This window comes from Scyliorhinus torazame, chromosome 7 (genome assembly GCF_047496885.1).
Source record: "Scyliorhinus torazame isolate Kashiwa2021f chromosome 7, sScyTor2.1, whole genome shotgun sequence".
Lineage (NCBI taxonomy): Eukaryota > Metazoa > Chordata > Chondrichthyes > Carcharhiniformes > Scyliorhinidae > Scyliorhinus > Scyliorhinus torazame.
Genome location: NC_092713.1, coordinates 51,062,587 through 51,085,082, shown reverse-complemented (window position 1 = coordinate 51,085,082; position 22,496 = coordinate 51,062,587). Strand labels below are relative to the sequence as shown.

Sequence of the window (22,496 nt, the reverse complement as noted above, 5' to 3'; positions counted from 1 at the left end):
ACAGAAATATTTCCCTGTGTTGATTAAATGTGTTCAGTAATTATAAACAAAGCTGCGGGCATGATTTAGTGTTTTTCCCCACTTTTAGAATAAAACATAAAATGCAAATTGATTATTAGCAAAGCCTGTTCCTGTGGCTTCTAATTTAAATGAATGGAGACATTACCCGGAAGTAGATGTTGCCAAACCACTTCCTGTTGCTGAATACGATCTATACCTTTGTACGGGCCATGACGTCATTATAGGTCGGTGGCGCATGCGCGGAATTTCTTGCCGGAATCTCTTCGCAAGGTCGGCGCCATGGGGATGGAGGATGAGCTGATGTTAACCGGAGGACCTGGGGAGGTGAGGCTCGGGGAGCGGGAAATGGGACAACTCAGTGGGGAGTCACGGTGGGGCAGGGCGAAGCAATCTGAAAATCGGGGTCGGGCTCGGAAAGTCGTGTGAGGCCGGGCGGGGACGCGGAAGCAAGGACAAGCCTGGGCCCTCGGGGTGAGTCCAAGGACAGAGAGGCAGGGGGTGATCGCCGAGCTGTGAGGAGAGCCGGCACCGGTTACTCCGTCTCGGGATGGTTCTCCAGATCCGGTCACGAAATCCAGTGACACTGACCGGACCTGTGTTAGCAGCAAGCACTTTCCAGCACCTCCGAGCTCCTGCAACATAGTATAGAGTTTAGCTTCTTCACTTAAGCTTTCTCCCGCTACTGGGAAAGGTCCCGGTGCAAATCATTTTATTCTTCAATCATGACTGACATTGAGTTGCAGTTTGCAACCCTGCAATGAGCAAGGCAGAGAATCGCAATGCAATGAGGAAATAACAACCGTACAAATGGATATAGTTAGGTGAATGGGCCAAAATGTGGCAGATGGATTTGAGTAAGTCATGCATTTTGGTCGTAAAAATGAAAAGGCAACTTAAAGACATACTGTTAAGTGAATTGAACATTCTGAATTCTCCCTCTATGTAAGGACAGGTGCCGGAGTGTGGCAACTAGGGGATTTTCACAGTAACGTCATTGCAGTGTTAATGTAAGCCTACTTGTGACAATAATAAAGATTATTATTCTTACCGAAATCGGGGGGGGGGGGCAGAAACCGGCAAGGCAGAGGATAGGCGGCACAGCCACAGGGGGGGGCCGCCGGGGGACCTGGGTCCCCCGGAGCTCCTGGACGTGGGCGACTTAGGGAGGGGACCTGTATGGGCCACTGTTGGAGGAGACTCACTCCCTGCTGGATGAGACAGTGTGTGTGTGTGGGTACGTCGTCGTTTTTGATGTGTGTGTGTGTGTGTGTTGTAGGTCGTTTCTTTTGGGGCAGTTGAAACCTCTCCATTAGTTCTTCTAGTGTCTAGTCTATCGTTCGTGTAAAAGTTACTAACTGTCAACGTTCCCCCATCCTGTCTCCGCCTTTCAAAGATGGTGCCCATTGTGGTTGGCGTGAACATGTGGTTGTTGTAGATGGGAGCCATAGTCATTTCGGTCAGGTCGAAATGTTGCCTTAATTGGTTCCATGTCCGGAGTGTAGATACCCTCAATGGACTTTTAGAGTGTTTGGCTGGCCGGGATGGAAATGCTGTCATGACTAGGGCTCGGAGGAACGTCCCTATGCATGAACTCTACTCCATCCTCACCTAATCTGCTTCTGACTCCTTGACATATCCCCTCACTCTCTGCTGTGGCCCCCCCCCAGTGGTAGAATTGTAGGTTTGGGAGGGCCAGGCCGCCCATGTTTATTTCCCTTTGTTGGACCTTTTTGTGCCCCACCAGCCGGTGGAGCTCCATGCGCTGCCTGGCGGCCCCTCTCTGTTGGGTGTGTCTGTGGTCCCATTGCTTGTGTGTCCGCCATCCTCTCCACTCGTTTCTCCAGGTTTTTCTCTCTTGGGTCCCAGGCGCTGCTGCTGTTTGGCATCTCTCATTCTGTTTTGTTTGAAGAGGGTGAGGGGATGTGTTTTCCCTGATTCTGGCGAGCTGTTCTCGATTAAAGGAGCCTTAATTCGAATTCTCAGACGGGGAGCCAACTTTCATGCGTCCGCTCAGCACATCCCCGTCACTGGAAGTCCCTGATAAATGAATATTAAATACGAGGTTGTGGGAATGGGTGTGTTTGTGGGTAAGGAAGGATGGGTGTGTTTGTGGGCAAGGAAGGATGGGTGGATGAGCTAGACAGAATAGCGTCATCATGGTCAGAATCATCCTCCTTCAATGCTGTCTCTGATATCCAGCTCAGTCCAACTGTTTACTTGATTTTACTTCTGCCTAAATAATCATAGTCAGATCACCTGTAACAATTGCTTCTCTGCCACCATCACCTCAGGGACCCTATGATCTATGACCTGCTTTTTCTCTACGTTCCTTGATGCTGATACATAAAATAAATCTCACTCTTAAAACTTCAGTTCAGCCTGTGTCCAGCAGTTTGTTTACAATTCACATCTTTTATTCAAATCCTTCTGTGGTCTTGACTTGTCCCTTTGTAGCTTCTTCCACTGTGACATTTCCCTTCTGCAGCTCTCCATTTATTTGTCCAGAACATGTGGACATGGTTCGCTGGTCCTCCCGTGCATTTTGCACACCTGTCTTCCACCCCAAAGAATCTGCTCATCCAGGCCACTGTCATGTGAGCCCGATGAACGACTTTGAATTGTATCAGGCTAAGCCTGGCACATGTTGCAGACGCGTTGATTCTACTCAACGCCTCCGCCCATAGACCATCCTCTATCTCTCCTCCCACTTGCGCTTCATCTCCTCGGGCTGCGTCTCCTCAGACCCCATAAGTTCCATGTAAATGTCAAAGACGTTCGCTTCTCCTACCCACCCTCTGGAAATGACCCTGTCCTGAATCCCTCTTAGCGGTAGGAACGGGAAGGTTGACACCTGTTTACGTAGGAAGTCCCGCAACTGCAGATACCTGAATTTGTTTCCCCTCGCCAATCCAAACTTCTCCTCCAGTGCCCTCATACTCAGAAAGCTCCCCTCCATAAACATATCCCCCATCCTCTCAATCCCTGCTCTCCGCCATATCCGGAAACCCCCATCCATACTTCCTGGGGCAAACCGGTGATTATTACAGATTGCTCAGACCAGACCGATGCTCCCTCTGCTCCCACATGTCTTCTCCATTACCCCCAGACTCTCAGGGCCGCCACCACCATGGGGCTGGTGGAGTACCGTGCCGGCGGGAACGGCAGAGGTGCAGTTATCAATGCCTCCAGACTGATGCCCTTGCATGAAGCCGCCTCCATACGCTCCCATGCCGACCCCTCCCCCACCACCCACTTCCTGATCATGGCTATATTCGCCGCCCAGTAATAGTTACTAAAATTTGTAGCCTCCGCCGTTCCCTTAAAAGCCCTGCCTCTGGGGTCTCCGTATACCTCCTATCGATCTGTAGTATCACCTTTACCAGTCAGTCCGTCTCTGCCCTGTCCACCTTCTCCCTCTGGGCCCGTATCGAGATCAGCTCCCCTCTGACCACTGCCGTCAGTGCTTCCCAGACCACCGCTGCTGAAATTTCCCCCGTGTCGTTGACCTGCAGGTAGTTCTGAATGCATTTCCTCAGCTGCTCGCACCACCCCTTCGTCAGCCAAAAGTCCCACATCTAACCTCCAGTGCGGGCGTTTTTTTACTGTCTTTACTAACCTGCAGGTCAACCCCATGCGCTGCATGGTCTGAGATTGTGATCGCCGAGTACCCCGTGTCCACCACCCTTGCCAGTAAGGCCCTGCTCAAAATAAAGAAATCAGTCCGGGAGTACACTTAATGCACGTGTGAGTAGAAGGAGAACTCCTTCACCCTCGGCTGTCCAAATGTCCATGGATTTCCCCCCCCCATCTGCTCCATGAACCCTTTAGTTCCTTTGCCATTGCTGGCACCCTGCCCGTTTTCGAGCTTGACCGGTCCAAGCCAGGGTCAATAACTGTGTTGATGTCCCCTCCCATGACCAACCCATGCGAGTCCAGATCCGGTATCTTCCCCAGCATCCTCTTTATAAACTCCACATCATCCTAATTTGGCGCATTCACATTTACTAATACCACCTGCACCTCCTCCAGTTTCCCACTGACGATAATGTACCGACCTCCCATGTCCGAGACTATTTTACATGCTTCAAACACCCGCTTATTGATCAGGATCGCGACCCCTCTAGTCTTTGAGTCTAGTCCCGAGCAAAAAACCTGACTGACCCAGCCTTTCCTCAATATAATCTGGTCAGTTACTCGAAGGTGCGTCTCCTGCAACAGTACCGCGTCCGCCTTCAGTCCAAGATGTGCGAACGCACGTGCCCCCTTGACCGGCCCATTTAACCCTCGAACATTCCAGGTGATCAGCCTAGTTGTGGAGCTCATTGCCCCCCCCCCCCTTGCCGATCAGCCATCCCCTTTTTTGGGCCCGCCTCCACCGCATGCTCCGTGCCTCCACCGGTCCGCCCCCAGACAGCCTCTGCCCCCAACCTCCTCTCTGTCCCTTAATAATTTCCTATTTATGACATGGGAGGGACTTCGATGGAAGGTCACTGAGGGGTCGGGGGTGGGGGCAGCCCCGGGGCGGGCCGGAGGAGGTGCGGCGCATGGGCTAGAGGCGGGCGCAAGAAAGGAGATGGCTGACCGGGGGGGGGGGGGGGCACTTTGCCTCCCAACTAGGCTGGTCACCTGGAATGTCCGGGGGCTAAATGGGCCAGTAAAGAGGGCACGTGTGTTTGTGCACCTGAGGAGACTGAAGAGGCAGACGTGGTGATGCTGCAGGAGACGCATCTTAAACTAGTGGATCAGGTCAGGTTGAGGAAAAGTTGGGTTAGTCAGGTTTTCCACTCGGGGCTGAATTCAAAGACAAAGTGAGCTGTGATTTTGATTAACAAGCGGGTGGCGTTTGAGATGGGGAGGATAGTCTCGGATGTACGAGTTCGATATATCATGGTTAGTGGCAAGCTGCAGGGGATGAAGATAGTGCTGGTCAACGTGTACGTGCCAAATTGGGACGATGGGGATTTTATAAAGAGGATGCTGGGTAAGAGTCTGGACCTGGATTGGCACAGGCTGATTATGTGTGGGAATTTCAACACGGTTATTGATTCAGGCCTGGACTGGTCATGCTCGAGAATGGGCAAGGTCCTAGCAATGGCAAAGGAGCTGAAAGGGTTCATGGAGCAGATTGGGGGGGGGGATCCGTGGAGATTTAGGCAGCCGAGGGCCAAGGAATTTTCTTTCTTCTCCCATGTTCACAAGGTGTATTCCCAGATAGATTTCTTTGTTGTGGGCAGGGCCCTGTTGGCGGGGGTGGTGGACATGGGTTATTCAGCGATTACGATCTCGGACCATGCTCCGCACTGGGTGGACCTGCAGGTCAGTATGGATAGCAAGCAGCGCCCGCAATGGAGGTTGGATGTGGGGCTGTTGACGGACGAAGCGGTCTGTGAGAGGTTGAGGAAGTGCATGCTGAACTACCTGCAGGTAAACGACACGGGGGAGGTCTCAGCAGCGGTGGTCTGGGAAGCGCTGAAAGCAGTGGTGAGAGGAGAGCTGATCTCGATCCGAGCTCACAGGGACAGGATGGATAGGGCAGAAACGGATTGACTGTTAAAAGAGATTCTTCGAGTGGATAGGAGGTATGCGGAGGCTCCAGCGGCAGGGCTGTTAAGGGAACACCTGAACACCAGAGGCTGCAGGCGGAATTTGGTTTGTTAACGACAGGAAGGGCAGTGGAGCAGCTCAGAAAGGCGAAGGGGGCGATTTACGAGCATGGGGAGAAGGCCAGTAGAATGCTTGTACAGCAGCTCAGAAAGAGGGAGGCAGCGAGGGAAAGAGGGAGGCAGTGAGGGAAATAGGGAAAGTTGTTGACGGGGATGGGAACTTAGTTGGGGACTCGGCGGGGGTGAGCAAGACCTTTTGGGACTTTTATAGTAGGTTGTACAGGTCGGAACCCCCTGTGGGGCCGGAGGGGATGAGGCACTTTTTGGATGGGTTGACTTTCCCGAAGGTGGATGGGAGCTGGTGGAAGGGCTGGGGGCCCTGATCGGGCTGGAGGAGATAGTGGAGGGTTTGATGGCTATGCAGTCGGGTAAGGCCCTGGGAACGGACGGGTACCCAGTCGAGTTCTATAAAAAGTTCTCCGGAATATTGGGGCCGGTACTGTTGAAGGTCTTTAACGAGGCAGAGGAAAGAGGGGTTTTACCACATGTCACAGCGCATGATCTCTCTCATTTTGAAAAGGGACAAGGACCTAGAGCTGTGTGGTTCTTGTAGGCCGATATCCTTGTTGAATGTGGATGCCAAAATTCTGGCTTTCAGGATTGAGGACTGTGTACCGGATGTTATAGGGTGGACCAAACAGGGTTTGTTAAGGGTAGGCAGCTGGGGGCCAATGTAAGAAGGTTGCTTGATGTGATCATGTTGCCCCCGGAAGGTAGGGAAGTTGAAGTTGTGGTTGCGATGGACGCGGAAAAAGCCTTCGCCCGGGTCGAGTGGGATTACTTATGGGAGGTGCTGGAGCGGTTCGGGTTTGGGAGGGGCTTTGTTGACTGGGTTAGGTTGCTGTATCGGGCTCCGTTAGCTAGTGTATGGACAAATAGGACGACTTCGAAATATTTTAGACTACACCGGGGGACGAGACAGGGATGTCCCCTCTCCCCACTGCTGTTTGCGCTGGCGATAGAGCCGCTGGCAATTGCTCTGAGGGCCTGAAGGGGTTGGTCGGGAGTGGGGGGGGGTCAAGAGAGGCGATTAGGGGAACTGCCGTTTAGAGTGGTAGGGGACAGTTTCAGGTACTTGGGTATTCAGGTGGCAAGGGATTGGGACAAGCTACACAAATTGAACCTGGCCCGGTTGGTGGACCAGATGAAGGAGGATTTGCAGAGATGGGATGCGCTCCCGTTGTCTCTGGCAGGTAGGGTGCAGTCGGTAAAAGTGACGGTCCTCCCGAGGTTCCTTTTCGTTTTCCAGTGCCTCCCCATCTTCATCCTGCGGTCGTTTTTTAAGCGGATCAATAAGATTATCGTGGGCTTTGTGTGGGGGGGACAAGCCCCCGCGGGTGAAGAGGACAATGCTCGAGCGGAATCGGGGAGATGGTGGGTTGGCGCTGCCAAATTTGAGTAATTACTAGGTGGCTAACATAGCCATGGTTAGGAGGTGGCTGGTGGGGGTGTGCCGGCATGGGTGCGCATGGAGGCGGCTTCATGTAAGGGCACAAGTTTTGGGGCACTGGTGACGGCGTCCCTACCGTTCCCGCCGGCGCAGTACTCCACCAGTCCAGTGGTGGTGGCGGCCCTGAGAATCTGGGGGCAGTGGAGGAGACATGTGGGAGCAGAGGGGGCATCAGTGTGGTCCCCAATCTGCGACAACCATCGGTTTGCCCCGGGGAGGATGGACGGGAGGTTCCAAATTTGGCGGAGAGCGGGGATTGAGAGAATGGGGGACTTGTTCTTGGAAGGCAGCTTCCCGAGTATGAGAGCGCTGGAGGAGAAGTTTGCATTGGCTGGGGGAAATGTACTCTGATATTTACAGGTACTGGACTTTTTGCGGAAGCAGGCACCAACCTTCCCACTCCTGCCATTAAGGGGGATTCAGGATAGGGTGGGTTCTAGAGGATGGATAGGGGAGGGGAGCGTCTCGGACATGTATAGAGAGCTTATGGGTTCGGAGGAGATGCAAACCGAGGAGCTGAAGCGAAAGTGGGAGGAGGAGCTGGGGGGAGAGATTGAGGAGGGCCTCTGGATGGATGCATTAGGAAGGGTCAGTGCTACTGCAACATGTGCCAGGCTCAGCCTGATCCAATTTAAGGTTGTTCACTGGGCTCACATGGCCCAGATGAGCAGGTTCTTTGGAGTGGAGGATAGGTGTGCGGGGGGGGGCCAGCGAACCATGTCCACATGTTCTGGGCATGTCCAAAACTGAGGGGGTTTGCCGACACCATGTCCACGGTATTAAATATGAGGGTGGCATTGAGTCCGGAAGTGGCGATTTTTAGGGTATCGCAGGACCCGGGAATCCAGGAGGAGAGAGAGGCGGATGTTCTGGCCTTTGCTTCCCTGCAAGCCCGGAGGCGTATATTGCTGGCATGGAGCCCCCGAAATCGGAGACCTGGCTTTCAGACATGGAAGGCTTCCTCTGCCTGGAGAAAATTAAGTTCGCCATAAGAGGGTCTCTGTTGGGGTTCGCCTGGAGGTGGCAACCATTCGTCGACTTCCTCGCAGAGAACTAATCGTCAGCAGAAAAGGGGGAGGGGTTAGCTTAGCGTAGGTTAGGGGGGTAAGTAATGGCAAGACTGCGGGAGAGGGTGGTGGAATTTGCACTATGTATATATTTTTCTTTTTATGTATATTGTTGATTTTGTTGCTGTTAAAGTGCCAAAGAAATACCTCAATAAAACATTTATTTAAAAAAAAAATGTTTTTTCCTATTTATGACTGATATAGTTGTTTCTCCTTAGGATGAAGAGGAGGAAGACGTGGTGGTAAGTACACAAAGACCTTCTGTGTAAATTCTATATAACTGGATTTTTATTTTTATTACTTGTGCTTGAGATGTGGGCTCGGTTGAATTTGTTGTCTGTCCATATTAACCCAAGAAAATGTTGATGGATCTTTTCCTTCAACTGCTGCAGTCCCTTATATTCCCAAAATAGAGTTAAATAGGGCATTCCAAAGTAATCGTCCGACAATGAAAGACTAGCAATATTTCCAAGACACTGCTGTTCTTGTCCTTCTGAGGACATTGGTGAGACTGCATCTTGAATACTGTATGCAGTCTTGGGTTCCTTATTTAAAGAAGAATGTAGATGCATTGGAAGTTGGTTCAGAGGAGGTTTATGAGATTGATAGCTGCAATGAGCGAGTTGTCTTATGAGAATAAGTTGGACAGACTGGGCTTGTGAGGAAATTACTCGACTGATGTATTTAAGATCTTGAATTGTTTTGACTGACGAGGTAGATGTGGAAAGGATGTTTCCTGGTTTGCGTGAATCCAGAACTAGCGTGTAATTTTAAAATGCGGGCTCGCCCTTCTAGGACAGAGATAAAGAGAATTATTTTCTCTTGAGGGTTGTGCGAGTTTGGAACTCTGCCTCAGAAGATGGTGGAAGTGGATCATAGAACCATAGCATCCCTACAGTGCAGAAGGAGGCCATTCAGCCCATAAGGTATGCACCGACCTTCTGGCTCCTGTCCCATCCCTATGACCCCACTTAACTTGCACACTCCTGGACACTAAGGGGAAATTTTAGCATAGGCAATCCACCTAACCCGCACATCTTTGGACTGTGGAAGGAAACCGGAGCACCAGAGGAAACCCACGCAGACACTGGGAGAACAAAACAGTCACCCAAGGCTGGAATTTACCATTCTAACCATTTATTCACTTCTCCCTCGTGCTTCTCTAGTTTCCCTTGAAATACTTCAACCATTTCTTGTGATGATGAGTTTCACATTTTTATCACTCTTTGGGGTGAATAAGTTTTTTCCTAATTCCTGATTGGATTTCTTGGTGACTCTTATACTGGTGGCCTCTAGTTATGTTTTCCCCACAGGAGGACACATTCTTTTTTGTATCCAATATAATGTACTAATCATTTGCTGTGTCCTGTATGCCATCGAACTTTGAGTTGTTGCATCTGACAGGCCAGTGTGGCCCATCCCTCTCCTGATCTGAGCCTTGTAGATGGTTGTTAAGTTTTAAGTCCAGTGGTGAGTTGAGTATCCAGATTCTGTTCAGATCCCGCAGCTGTGGTGCTGGTATAGCTGGTTCAGTTCACTCTAGTCAATGGTGTCCCCAAGATGTTGATGGTAAGTACTGGGCTTTATTGTGCTGCTTAAAGCTGCAAATTAAAAATACTGCTGCCTCACGGGGCCGAGGACCCGGTTCGATCCTGGCCCCAGGTCACTGTTCGTGTGGAGTTTGCATATTCTTTTAAAAATAAATTTAGAGTATCCAATTTTTCCCCCTCAATTAAGGGGCAATTTAGCATGGCCAATTCACCTACCCTGCCCATCTTTGGGTTTGTGGGGGTGAGACCCACGCAAACACGAGGAGAATGTGCAAACTCCACACGGAAAGTGACCCAGGGCCGGAAACCTGGGTACTCGGCGCCGTGAGGCAGCCATGCTGATCATTGCACCGCCCGAGTTTGCATATTCTCCCCAAATCATCCTGAAGGTCATGTTTTCGTCCACAAACTTGCTGATAGGTCAAACATAACCATGGTGCTGCTAACTTGTCTTTTTGAACGTGCTGACCCTCAAATTTGTTTAAATTCCCATCGCCAAAAAAGATGCAGTAACTTGACCACAAAAAGGAAGTTGAAACGCGTTGTTATTGGTGTTACTAAATAAAGTTAATCTTCTTTAATGTAGAAAAATAATGAAGTTTAAAATACAGTATCGATTCAAAAATGGGAGCAGCTAAACATCGAAAAAACAGTAATCGAATTAGAACTAACTACAGTTAAATAAGAATATACACAGATAACAACTAATGACATCACAGCACTGATGACATCAGCAATGGATTTAAATAAGAAGATGCAGAATAATATCACTCTATAACACCTTGCCTTGTTAATCTTCCCAAAATGTACCACCTCACATTTTTCATGGTTAAATTCCATTTGCCACTGTTCTGTCCATCTGACCAGCACGTCAGATGGCTTAATTGAAGGCTTTCCTCTGTGCTATTCACCACCCCAAGTTTTGTGTCATCTGGAAACTTACTGATCATGCCACCCACATTCCTGTCTAGATCATTAATGTACTTTAAATCAGCAAGGGACCCAACATACCATTGGACACAGGCTTCTAGTCTCAAGAACAACCTTCGACCAATGCCCTGTTTCCTGCCATGAAGCCAATTTTGGATCCAATTTTTCAAATTGCCCTGGATCCCATGGGCTCTTATCATCTTGATCAGTCTCCCATGGGGAAACTTGTCAAAAGCCTTACTGAAGTCCATGCAGACTACATCAACTGCACTTCCCTCATCTACACGCCTCAACACCTCTTTGAGGAATGCACTGAAATCTGTCGGACATGATCTCCCCCATATAAGCGAATACTGACTATTCTTGATTAATCCTTGCCTTACCAAGTAGAGATTAAGTCTATCCTCAATTTTTTCTAATAATTTCCTTACCACTGATGTTAGACTCACTGGCCTGTAATTACCTTGTTGTTCCGTACTACTTTTCTTGAATAATGGTACCACATTAGTTATCCTCCAGTCCTCTGGCACCACAACCTGTGGTCAGAAGAGGATTTGAAACTTATTTTTTTTTTAAATAAAAAAATTTAGAGTACTCAATTATTTTTTTTCTAATTAAGGGGCAATTTAGCGTGGCTAATCCACCTAACCTGCACATTTTTGGGTTGTGGGGGTGAAACCCACGCAGACACGGAGAATGTGCAAACTTCAAACGGACAGTGACCCGGGGCCGGGATAGAACCCGGGTCCTCCGCGCCGTAGGCAGCAGTGCTAACCACCGTGCCGCCCGAGGATTTGAAAATTATGTCAGAGCCCCTGTGATCTTCGCTCTTGCCTCAGACTAGTGACACTTTCTGCAAATGTCATCGAGACTGCATGGAGCTCAAGGAAATCCCACATACTGCATGCCGTGCAAAACATGGGACTGAGCCGTCCAGTCATACTTTTAGCTTAAATGACTCTTACATTAAATTTATGCCAAGTACAATTTTTTTTAAAGCAAAAACTCTTGCCTTTCCTTTAATGTAACTTTAAATGGGAGAGAAATAACTTGCCCACTACTGACCAATCAGCTCTGTCCCTTGTAGCCACCTGCAGGAAGGCAAGACTCCTCTCAACCAATCAACTTATAGCTTTCTTTAGCTGCCACTGCTCACTTTGTTTTCAATTTCTCCGTTCCCGCATGGTATCTCCCGCAGGTCGGCCTCTCTGCTCCCACGGTATCTCCCGCAGGTCAGCCTCTGTGCTCCTGCGGGTATCTCCCATGGGTCGGCCTCTCTGCTCCCATAGTATCTCCCACAGGCCGGCCTCTCTGCTCCCGCGAGTATGTCCTGCAGATCAGCCTCTCTGCTCCCGCGAGTATCTCCTGCAGATCAGCCTCTCTGCTCCCATGAGTATCTCCCGCAGGTCAGTCTCTCTGCTCCCATGGTATCTCCCACAGGCCGGCCTCTCTGCTCCCATGAGTATCTCCCGCCGGACAACCACTCTGCTCCCATGGTATCTCCCGCAGGTGGGCCTCTGCTCCCGCGAGTATCTCCCGCAGGTCAGCATCTTTGCTCCCATGAGTATCTCCCGCAGGTCGACCTCTGCTCCCGAGGGTATCTCTCGCATGTCGGGCTCTCTGCTCCCACGGTATCTCCCGCAGATCGGCCTCTGTGCTCCCGTGAGTATCTCCCACCGGTTGGGCTCTCTGCTCCCGCGGGTATCTCCCGCAGGTCGGGCTCTCTGCTCCCGCGAGTACCTCCCACAGGTCGGGCTCTCTGCTCCCACGAGTTAACTCCAACAGGTCGGGCTTTCTACTCCCATGGTATTTCCGCAGGTCGGCCTCTCTCCTCCCATGGTATCTCTCGCAGGTTGCGCTCTCTGCTCCCGCGAGTATCTCCCGCAGGACAGCCTCTCTGCTCCTGCGGGAATCTCTCACAGGTCGGGCTCTCTGCTCCCGCGTGAATCTCCCACAGGTCGGGCTCTCTGCTCCCATGGTATCTACCACAGGTCAGGCTCTCTGCTCCCGCGGGTATCTCCCACAGGTCGGGCTCGCTGCTCCCACGAGTATCTCCCGCAGGTCGGGCTCTCTGCTCCCGCGAGTATCTCCACAGGTTGGGCTCTCTGTTCCCGTGAGTATCTCCCGCAGGTCGGGCTCTCTGCTCCCGCTAGTACCTCCCGCAGGTAGGGCTCTCTGTTCCCGTGAGTATCTCCCGCAGGTCGGGCTCTCTGCTCCCGCGAGTACCTCCCGCAGGTCGGGCTCTCTGCTCCCGCGAGTACCTCCCGCAGGTCGGGCTCTCTGCTCCCGCGAGTACCTCCCGCAGGTCGGGCTCTCTGCTCCTGCGAGTATCTCGTTCAGTTCGTGCTCTCTGCTCCCGCGGGTATCTCCCGCAGGTCGGGCTCTCTGCTCCCGCGAGTATCTCCCGCAGGTCGGGCTCTCTGCTCCCGCGAGTATCTCCCACAGGTCGGGCTCTCTGCTCCCCCGGGTATCTCCCGCAGGTCGGGCTCTCTGCGCCCCCGGGTATATCCTGCCGGTCGGGCTCTCTGCTCCCGTGAGTATCTCCCGCAGGACAGCCTCTTTGCTCCCGCGGGAATCTCCCACATGTCGGGCTCTCTGCCCCCGCGAGAATCTCGCACAGGTTGGCCTCTCTGCTCCCATGGTATCTCCCGCAGGTCGGCCTCTCTGCTCCCGCGAGAATCTCCCACAGGTTGGGCTGTCTGCTCCCATGGTATCTCCCGCAGGTCGGCCTCTCTGCTCCCGCGAGAATCTCCCACAGGTTGGGCTGTCTGCTCCCACGAGTATCTCCCGCAGGACAGCCTCTCTGCTCCCGCGGGAATCTCCCACAGGTCGGGCTATCTGCTCCCGCGGAAATCTCGCACAGGTCGGGCTCTCTGCTCCCATGGTATCTCCCACAGGTTGGGCTCTCTGCTCCCATGGTATCTCCCGCAGGTCGGCCTCTCTGCTCCCTCGAGTATCTCCACAGGTCGGGCTCTCTGCTCCCGCGAGTACCTCCCGCAGGTCGGGCTCTCTGCTGCCGCGAGTATCTCCCGCAGGTCGGGCTCTCTGCTGCCGCGAGTATCTCCGCAGGTCGGGCTCTCTGCTCCCGCGAGTACCTCCCGCAGGTCGGGCTCTCTGCTCCCGCGAGTATCTCCCGCAGATCGGGCTCTCTGCTCCCGCGGGTATCTCCTGCAGGTCGGGCTCTCTGCTCCCGCGAGTATCTCCCGCAGGTCGGGCTCTCTGCTCCCCCGGTTATCTCCTGCAGGTCGGACTCTCTGCTCCCGCGAGTATCTCCCGCAGGTCGGGCTCTCTGCTCCCGCGAGTATCTCCCACAGGTCGGGCTCTCTGCTCCCCCGGGTATCTCCCGCAGGTTGGGCTCTCTGCTCCCGCGAGTAGCTCCCGCAGGTCGGGCTCTCTGCTCCCGCGAGTATCTCCCACAGGTCGGGCTGTCTGCTCCCGCGAGTATCTCCCGCAGGATAGCCTCTCTGCTCCCGCATGAATCTCCCGCAGGTCGGGCTCTCTGCTCCCGCGAGAATCTCCCACAGGTTGGGCTCTCTGCTCCCATGGTATCTCCCGCAGGACAGCCTGTCTGCTCCCACGAGTATCTCCCGCAGGTCGGGCTCTCTCCTCCCACGAGTATCTCGGTCAGGTCGGGCTCTCTGCTCCCTCGAGTATCTCCACAGGTCGGGCTCTCTGCTCCCGCGAGTATCTCCACAGGTCGGGCTCTCTGCTCCCGCGGGTACCTCCCGTAGGTCGGGCTCTCTGCTCCCGCGAGTATCTCCCGCAGGTCGGGCTCTCTGCTCCCGCGAGTATCTCCCGCAGGTCGGGCTCTCTGCTCCCGCGAGTATCTCCCGCAGGTCGGGCTCTCTGCTCCCGCGAGTATCTCCCACAGGTCGGGCTCTCTGCTCCCGCGAGTATCTCCCGCAGGTTGGGCTCTCTGCTCCCGCGAGTATCTCCCGCAGGTCGGGCTCTCTGCTCCCCCGGGTATCTCCTGCAGCTCAGGCTCTCTGCTCCCGCGAGTATCTCCCGCAGGTCGGGCTCTCTGCTCCCGCGAGTATCTCCCGCAGGTCGGGCTCTCTGCTCCCGCGAGTATCTCCCGCAGGTCGGGCTCTCTGCTCCCGCGAGTATCTCCCGCAGGTCGGGCTCTCTGCTCCCGCGAGTATCTCCCGCAGGTCGGGCTCTCTGCTCCCGCGAGTATCTCCTGCAGGTCGGGCTCTCTGCTCCCGCGAGTATCTCCCGCAGGACAGCCTCTCTGCTCCCCCGGGTATCTCCCGCAGGTTGGGCTCTCTGCTCCCGCGAGTAGCTCCCGCAGGTCGGGCTCTCTGCTCCCGCGAGTATCTCCCACAGGTCGGGCTGTCTGCTCCCGCGAGTATCTCCCGCAGGATAGCCTCTCTGCTCCCGCATGAATCTCCCGCAGGTCGGGCTCTCTGCTCCCGCGAGAATCTCCCACAGGTTGGGCTCTCTGCTCACATGGTATCTCCCGCAGGACAGCCTGTCTGCTCCCACGAGTAACTCCCGCAGGTCGGGCTCTCTCCTCCCACGAGTATCTCGGTCAGGTCGGGCTCTCTGCTCCCTCGAGTATCTCCACAGGTCGGGCTCTCTGCTCCCGCGAGTATCTCCACAGGTCGGGCTCTCTGCTCCCGCGGGTACCTCCCGTAGGTCGGGCTCTCTGCTCCCGCGAGTATCTCCCGCAGGTCGGGCTCTCTGCTCCCGCGAGTATCTCCCGCAGGTCGGGCTCTCTGCTCCCGCGAGTATCTCCCACAGGTCGGGCTCTCTGCTCCCGCGAGTATCTCCCGCAGGTTGGGCTCTCTGCTCCCGCGAGTATCTTCCGCAGGTTGGGCTCACTGCTCCCCCGGGTATCTCCTGCAGCTCAGGCTCTCTGCTCCCGCGAGTATCTCCCGCAGGTCGGGCTCTCTGCTCCCGCGAGTATCTCCCGCAGGTCGGGCTCTCTGCTCCCGCGAGTATCTCCCGCAGGTCGGGCTCTCTGCTCCCGCGAGTATCTCCCGCAGGTCGGGCTCTCTGCTCCCGCGAGTATCTCCCACAGGTCGGGCTCTCTGCTCCCGCGAGTATCTCCCGCAGGTTGGGCTCTCTGCTCCCGCGAGTATCTCCCGCAGGTTGGGCTCTCTGCTCCCCCGGGTATCTCCTGCAGCTCAGGCTCTCTGCTCCCGCGAGTATCTCCCGCAGGTCGGGCTCTCTGCTCCCGCGAGTATCTCCCGCAGGTCGGGCTCTCTGCTCCCGCGAGTATCTCCCGCAGGTCGGGCTCTCTGCTCCCGCGAGTATCTCCCGCAGGTCGGGCTCTCTGCTCCCGCGAGTATCTCCCGCAGGTCGGGCTCTCTGCTCCCGCGAGTATCTCCCACAGGTCGGGCTCTCTGCTCCCGCGAGTATCTCCCACAGGTCGGGCTCTCTGCTCCCCCGGGTATCTCCCGCAGGACAGCCTCTCTGCTCCCGCGGGAATCTCCCGCAGGTCGGGCTCTCTGCTCCCGCGAGTATCTCCCACAGGTCGGGCTCTCTGCTCCCCCGGGTATCTCCCGCAGGTTGGGCTCTCTGCTCACGCGAGTAGCTCCCGCAGGTCGGGCTCTCTGCTCCCGCGAGTATCTCCCACAGGTCGGGCTGTCTGCTCCCTCGAGTATCTCCGGCAGGATAGCCTCTCTGCTCCCGCAGGTCGGGCTCTCTGCTCCCGCGAGAATCTCCCACAGGTTGGGCTCTCTGCTCCCATGGTATCTCCCGCAGGACAGCCTGTCTGCTCCCACGAGTCTCTCCCGCAGGTCGGGCTCTCTCCTCCCACGAGTATCTCGGTCAGGTCGGGGTCTCTGCTCCCTCGAGTATCTCCACAGGTCGGGCTCTCTGCTCCTGCGAGTATCTTAACAGGTCAGGCTCTCTGCTCCCGCGGGTACCTCCCGCAGGTCGGGCTCTCTGCTCCCGCGAGTATCTCCCGCAGGTCGGGCTCTCTGCTCCCGCGAGTATCTCCCGCAGGTCGGGCTCTTTGCTCCCGTGAGTATCTCCCACAGGTCGGGCTCTCTGCTCCCGCGAGTATCTCCCGCAGGTTGGGCTCTCTGCTCCCGCGAGTATCTCCCGCAGGTCGGGCTCTCTGCTCCCCCGGGTATCTCCTGCAGCTCGGGCTCTCTGCTCCCGCGAGTATCTCCCGCAGGTCGGGCTCTCTGCTCCCGCGAGTATCTCCCGCAGGTCGGGCTCTCTGCTCCCGCGAGTATCTCCCACAGGTCGGGCTCTCTGCTCCCGCGAGTATCTCCCACAGGTCGGGCTCTCTGCTCCCCCGTGTATCTCCCGCAGGTCGGGCTCTCTGCTCCCGCGAGTATCTCCCGCAGGTCGGGCTCTCTGCTCCCGCGGGAATCTCCCGCAGGACAGCCTCTCTGCTCCCGCGGGAATCTCCCGCAGGTCGGCCTCTCTGCTCCCGCGAGAATCTCCCACAGGTTGGGCTGTCTGCTCCCATGGTATCTTCCGCAGGTCGGCCTCTCTGATCCCGCGAGAATCTCCCACAGGTTGGGCTGTCTGCTCCCACGAGTATCTCCCGCATGTCGGGCTCTCTGCTCCCACGAGTATCTCGGTCAGGTCGGGCTCTCTGCTCCCTCGAGTATCTCCACAGGTCGGGCTCTCTGCTCCCGCGAGTATCTCCCGCAGGTCGGGCTCTCAGCTCCCGCGAGTATCTCCGCAGGTCGGGCTCTCTGCTCCCGCGAGTATCACCCACAGGTCGAGCTCTCTGCTCCCGCGAGTATCTCCCGCAGGTCGGGCTCACTGCTCCCGCGAGTGTCTCCCGCAGGTTGGGCTCTCTGCTCCCGCGAGTATCTCCCGCAGGACAGCCTGTCTACTCCCACGAGTATCTCCCGCAGGTCGGGCTCTCTCCTCCCACGAGTATCTCGGTCAGGTCGGGCTCTCTGCTCCCTCGAGTATCTCCACAGGTCGGGCTCTCTGCTCCCGCGAGTATCTCCACAGGTCGGGCTCTCTGCTCCCGCGGGTACCTCCCGCAGGTCGGGCTCTCTGCTCCCGCGAGTATCTCCCGCAGGTCGGGCTCTCTGCTCCCGCGAGTATCTCCGCAGGTCGGGCTCTCTGCTCCCGCGAGTACCTCCTGCAGGTCGGGGTCTCTGCTCCCGCGAGTACCTCCCGCAGGTCGGGGTCTCTGCTCCCGCGAGTATCTCCCGCAGGTCGGGCTCTCTGCTCCCTCGAGTATCTCCCACAGGTCGGGCTCTCTGCTCCCGCGGGTATCTCCCGCAGGTTGGGCTCTCTGCTCCCGCGAGTATCTCCCGCAGGTCGGGCTCTCTGCTCCCCGGGTATCTCCTGCAGGTCAGGCTCTCTGCTCCCGCGAGTATCTCCCGCAGGTCGGGCTCTCTGCTCCCGCGAGTATCTCCCACAGGTCGGGCTCTCTGCTCCCGCGAGTATCTCCCACAGGTCGGGCTCTCTGCTCCCGTGAGTATCTCCCACAGGTCGGGCTCTCTGCTCCCCCCGGATATCTGCCGCAGGTTGGGCTCTCTGCTCCCGCGAGTATCTCCTGCAGGTCGGGCTCTCTGCTCCCGCGAGTATCTCCCGCAGGACAGCCTCTCTGCTCCCGCGGGAATCTCCCGCAGTTCGGCCTCTCTGCTCCCGCGAGAATCTCCCACAGGTTGGGCTGTCTGCTCCCATGGTATCTCCCGCAGATCGGCCTCTCTGATCCCGCGAGAATCTCCCACAGGTTGGGCTGTCTGCTCCCACGAGTATCTCCCGCATGTCGGGCTCTCTGCTCCCGCGAGTATCTCCCACAGGTCGAGCTCTCTGCTCCCGCGTGTATCTCCTGCAGGTTGGGCTCTCTGCTCCCGCGAGTATCTCCCGCATGTCGGTCTCTCTGCTCCCGCGAGTATCTCCCGCAGGTCGGGCTCTCTGCTCCCGCGAGTATCTCCGCAGGTCGGGCTCTCTGCTCCCGCGAGTACCTCCCGCAGGTCGGGCTCTCTGCTCCCGCGAGTATCTCCCGCAGGTCGGGCTCTCTGCTCCCGCGAGTATCTCCCACAGGTCGAGCTCTCTGATCCCGCGAGTATCTCCCACAGGTCGGGCACTCTGCTCCCGCGAGTATCTCCCACAGGTCGGTCTCTCTGCTCCCGCGAGTATCTCCCACATGTCGGGCTCTCTGCTCCCTCGAGTATCTCCCGCAGGTCGGGCTCTCTGCTCCCGCGAGTATCTCCCGCAGGTCGGGCTCTCTGCTCCCGTGGGAATCTCCCAGAAGTCGGGCTCTCTGCTCCCGCGAGTATCTCCCGCAGGTTGGGCTCTCTGCTCCTCCGGGTATCTCCTGCAGGTCGGGCTCTCTGCTCCCCTGAGTATATCCACAGGTCGGGCTCTCTGCTCCCGCGAGTATCTCCCGCAGGTCGGCATCTCTGCTCCTGCGGGTATCAGTGCAAGCTACCATTCAAACACATAGGTAAGACTGCTGTTGCCCCATCCATTTACACCATTCAATCCCCACAGAAGGCGGGGATTAAAAACTGACCGATGTGGAGCCAGTCGGCCTGAAACCTGTCCCTATCCCTCGGAGTTCCACACTGCTGCCCTTCATTTCCAAGGTCCGATTAACATAAATCTGCTCAAATAAAAATTGTGAATTAAGTCTAATTTGACAGTTTTAAAAATACACTTTTTTTGAAACAAGCATTTAAATAGTGGGCAAATGCTTAGTATTAAAACACAATAAATTTAAATAGTAGCTTCGTCTATGTAATTTTGAAATAACATTCTGTTTTCTTGTGCAGGATCCCCTAACAAACATTAGGGAGCAGTGTGAACAGATTGAAACTTGTGTGAAACTGCGAGAAATGCTGGACACCTGTACAGAGCGAGTGAGTTCCCGATCACAAACTGTAGAAACCTGTACCGAGGAGCTGTTTGACTTCTTGCATGCCCGGGACCACTGTGTAAGTTCTGTGCTTGTGTAATAAATTGGTATCAATGTTTTTGTTTTGACTTTTTGGGAGGACTTCCAATTTTCCTCATGGGTGTTGTTCTCTCTTATTTTATAAAGTGTCTTGATGGCACACAATTCCTACTTGCAGTACCAACATGGTAATGTAGATCTTCTATTGAATGCATCAAGGATGTTTAGACATTTAAAATTGATAGTATAAATACCTGTTTTTTTTATTTGACGTGTAATCACACCAAAGGTTGATTAAATAATGCTGAAAATGCTATTAATTTGTCATTGAAATGAATCATTGAAAGCAAGAAGATTCTTAAGTTATTAATAATTATTTTTTAAAAATAAATTTTAGAGTACCCAACTCATTTTTTCCAATTAAGGGGCAATTTCACGTGGCCAATCCCCATAGCCTGCACATCTTTGGGTTGTGGAGGCGAAACCCACGCAAACACAGGGAGAATGAGCAAACTCCGCACGGACAGTGAGCCAGAGCCGGGATCGAACCTGGGACCTCGGCGCCATGAGGCAGCAGTGCTAACGACTGCGCCACAGTGCTGCCGCAAGTTATAAATAATTTTGATTGAAATTTAAACTTTTTTAATTTCCAGAATTATCAAATTTTGTGGAACAGAAAGAGATCTCCTCAGATCACCATGTCTGTGGTGACTTTGAAAGAGCTATCCAATTATTCCCGAACTTGAGCCTTTCCTCATAACCTTGTGGTGTTTTCTTTAGTAAAAAGACCCCCAAAAAAACAATAGTATGCAAATGTGTCTGTTCATAGCACCTCCAGCATAAGGAAAACAATAATTTGTTAAAAGGTTCTGTTTTTGACATGAAAATTGGAACAGAATAGACCATTCGGCACTTTGAGCCTGCTCCAATATTAAATATATCATAGAATCCCGACAGTGGAGGCCATTCGGCCCATCGAGTCTGCTCCGACCCTCTGAAAGAGCACCCTACTAAGGCCCAATCCCCATCATGGCCGATCTGTTTGTGTCCTGAACTCCGCATTCCCATCTAGCCCGTTTTTCTTGCCTAACAAGAATCTGTCTACCTCTACCTTTAAAATATTTAATTATCTTCTCTCTACCGCCTTCTGAGAACAAGTTCCAAAGTCGCACAACCCTCAGAAAAAAAATATTCTTCATCTCTGTCGTAAAAGGGTGACCCCAATTTTAAAACTGCCCTCTAGTTCTTGGCTTACCCAGAAGAGGAAACATCCTTTCCACGTTCACCTTGTCAATACCATTTAGGATCTTTTATAATTCAACAAGTCGCCCCTTATTCTTCTAAACTCATGTGGAAGCAGGACAAGGTTGTTCAACCTTTCCCCGTAAGACAGATCTTCCATTTAAGACAATGGCGATTGTATTGTCATGCAGGAGTTTCAGGATGGTGACGAGCATCAAGAGGCAACCAAAGCATTGGAGGACAATTCAAGAGCTTCATTTGTAAAGAATAAAACGCCCTGATCAAGTTGATGCAGGCGAGGAAGCTCTTCTTAACTGCCTACAATGCATTTACATCCTTAAATAAGGAGACCAAAACTGCACACAGTATCGAGATCGCGTCTCACCAATGCCCAGTATAACTGAAGCATAACATCCTAACTTGTGTTCAATTCCTCTCATAATAAAGATAGCATTCCATAGTCTTAATTGCCGTATCTGCATATCTATTTTTGTTGCTCATGTACTTGAGTTATACATTTCCTCCCAATTCACTTATAGGATATTGATGCACAACTGTTCCCCCTCTGCTGTCTCATCCACTGTGTTCTCACCCATGATAAAACTTTTATTTTTTGTTCCAGGTGGCTGAAAAAATCTTCAGTAAGTTAAAGTGAAGTCTAGTACCCGAGGAACTCGACTGTATCAGAATTCATAACAGTTGTGGGGAACCCAATTCACTGATTTCTAACTGAGAAATGGATGTTTGTGGTCCTTTGCATGATGGTTCAGGCATTGCCTTTGTCAAAGGTTTACTATGTTTGTGATTTGGTGCCAGAAATTGTTTATTTTACTTGCCATTATAAGTAAACTTGTTGATCTCCAAATCTAGTGTCTTATTTCATTCTTTTTGTTTTATTTAGGTTGATGGTTTAGAGTTGAAACAGGTTGCCATTGCAAGTTGTGCCCTCTTTTTCTGTACAAATAGATTTATTTCTATCCTCTCCCACTTATAATGATGCCTCAGCTATAGTAAACAAATGGTTGATCTATATCTTAACTCTCTTTAACCTGCTTTGGTCCCATAACCCTTAACTTCACGTGGGGAAAATGTGGGTTGAGTTTGGCAATAAAGCTGCGTAAATTTACATAGAGGAATTTACAGTGCAGAAGGAGGCCATTCAGCCCATCGAGTCTGCACCGACCCTTGGAAAGAGCACCCCACTCAAGCCCATCCTCTATCCTATCCCCCCAAAACCCAGTAACCTCACTTAACCTTTTTGGACACTAAGGGCGATTTAGCATTGCCAATCCACCTAACCCGCACATCTTTGGACTGTGGGAGGAAATCGGAGTGCCCGGAGGAAATCCACGCAGACACAGAGAGAACGTGCAGATTCCCACAGACAGTGACCCAAGCCGGGAATCGAACCTGGGACCCTGGAGCTGAGGAGCAACTTTGCTAACCACTGTGCTACCGTCCAGCCCACTCCTGTAAAAGTTAACATATTGATCAGTCAGAAATTTATTGAATGGTGTATTGAGTGTGAGGGGTTGAATGACCACCTGTGCCTAATGCTGAGGGGCTGCAATATGCTTTCCTGGTACAGGCGCTGGAACAGTTGCCATTCAGTGTTCCTGCTGTTTTGTTCTGTGGGAAATAATTTCTCCCAAGAACATAAGAATTAAGAGTAGGCCAGTCAACCCCTTGAGTCTGCACTACCATTCGATAAGAACATGGCTATTCTTGAACCTCAGTTACAGCTGC

General features: G+C 53.5%; 1 protein-coding gene across 1 annotated transcript; it reads left to right on the top strand.

The window, feature by feature from the left end:
* Positions 1-267: 267 nt before the first annotated feature.
* LOC140426201 (cytochrome b-c1 complex subunit 6, mitochondrial-like) lies at positions 268-21,615 on the top strand. The gene is made up of 4 exons (XM_072510687.1): positions 268-345; positions 8,420-8,443; positions 19,387-19,548; positions 21,373-21,615. The coding sequence occupies exons 1-4, from the start codon at positions 301-303 to the stop codon at positions 21,403-21,405; spliced, it is 264 nt and encodes an 87-aa protein (XP_072366788.1). The 5' UTR covers positions 268-300; the 3' UTR covers positions 21,406-21,615.
* Positions 21,616-22,496: the final 881 nt, after the last annotated feature.

Excerpts from the sequence above, each read along its gene's own strand:
- LOC140426201 (XM_072510687.1), top strand. The coding sequence starts at position 301 with ATGGGGATGGAGGATGAGCTGATGTTAACCGGAGGACCTGGGGAG. Across the intron at positions 346-8,419 it reads TAACCGGAGGACCTGGGGAG|GATGAAGAGGAGGAAGACGT; the intron begins GTGAGGCTCGGG and ends GTTTCTCCTTAG. Across the intron at positions 19,549-21,372 it reads TGCATGCCCGGGACCACTGT|GTGGCTGAAAAAATCTTCAG; the intron begins GTAAGTTCTGTG and ends TTTTTGTTCCAG.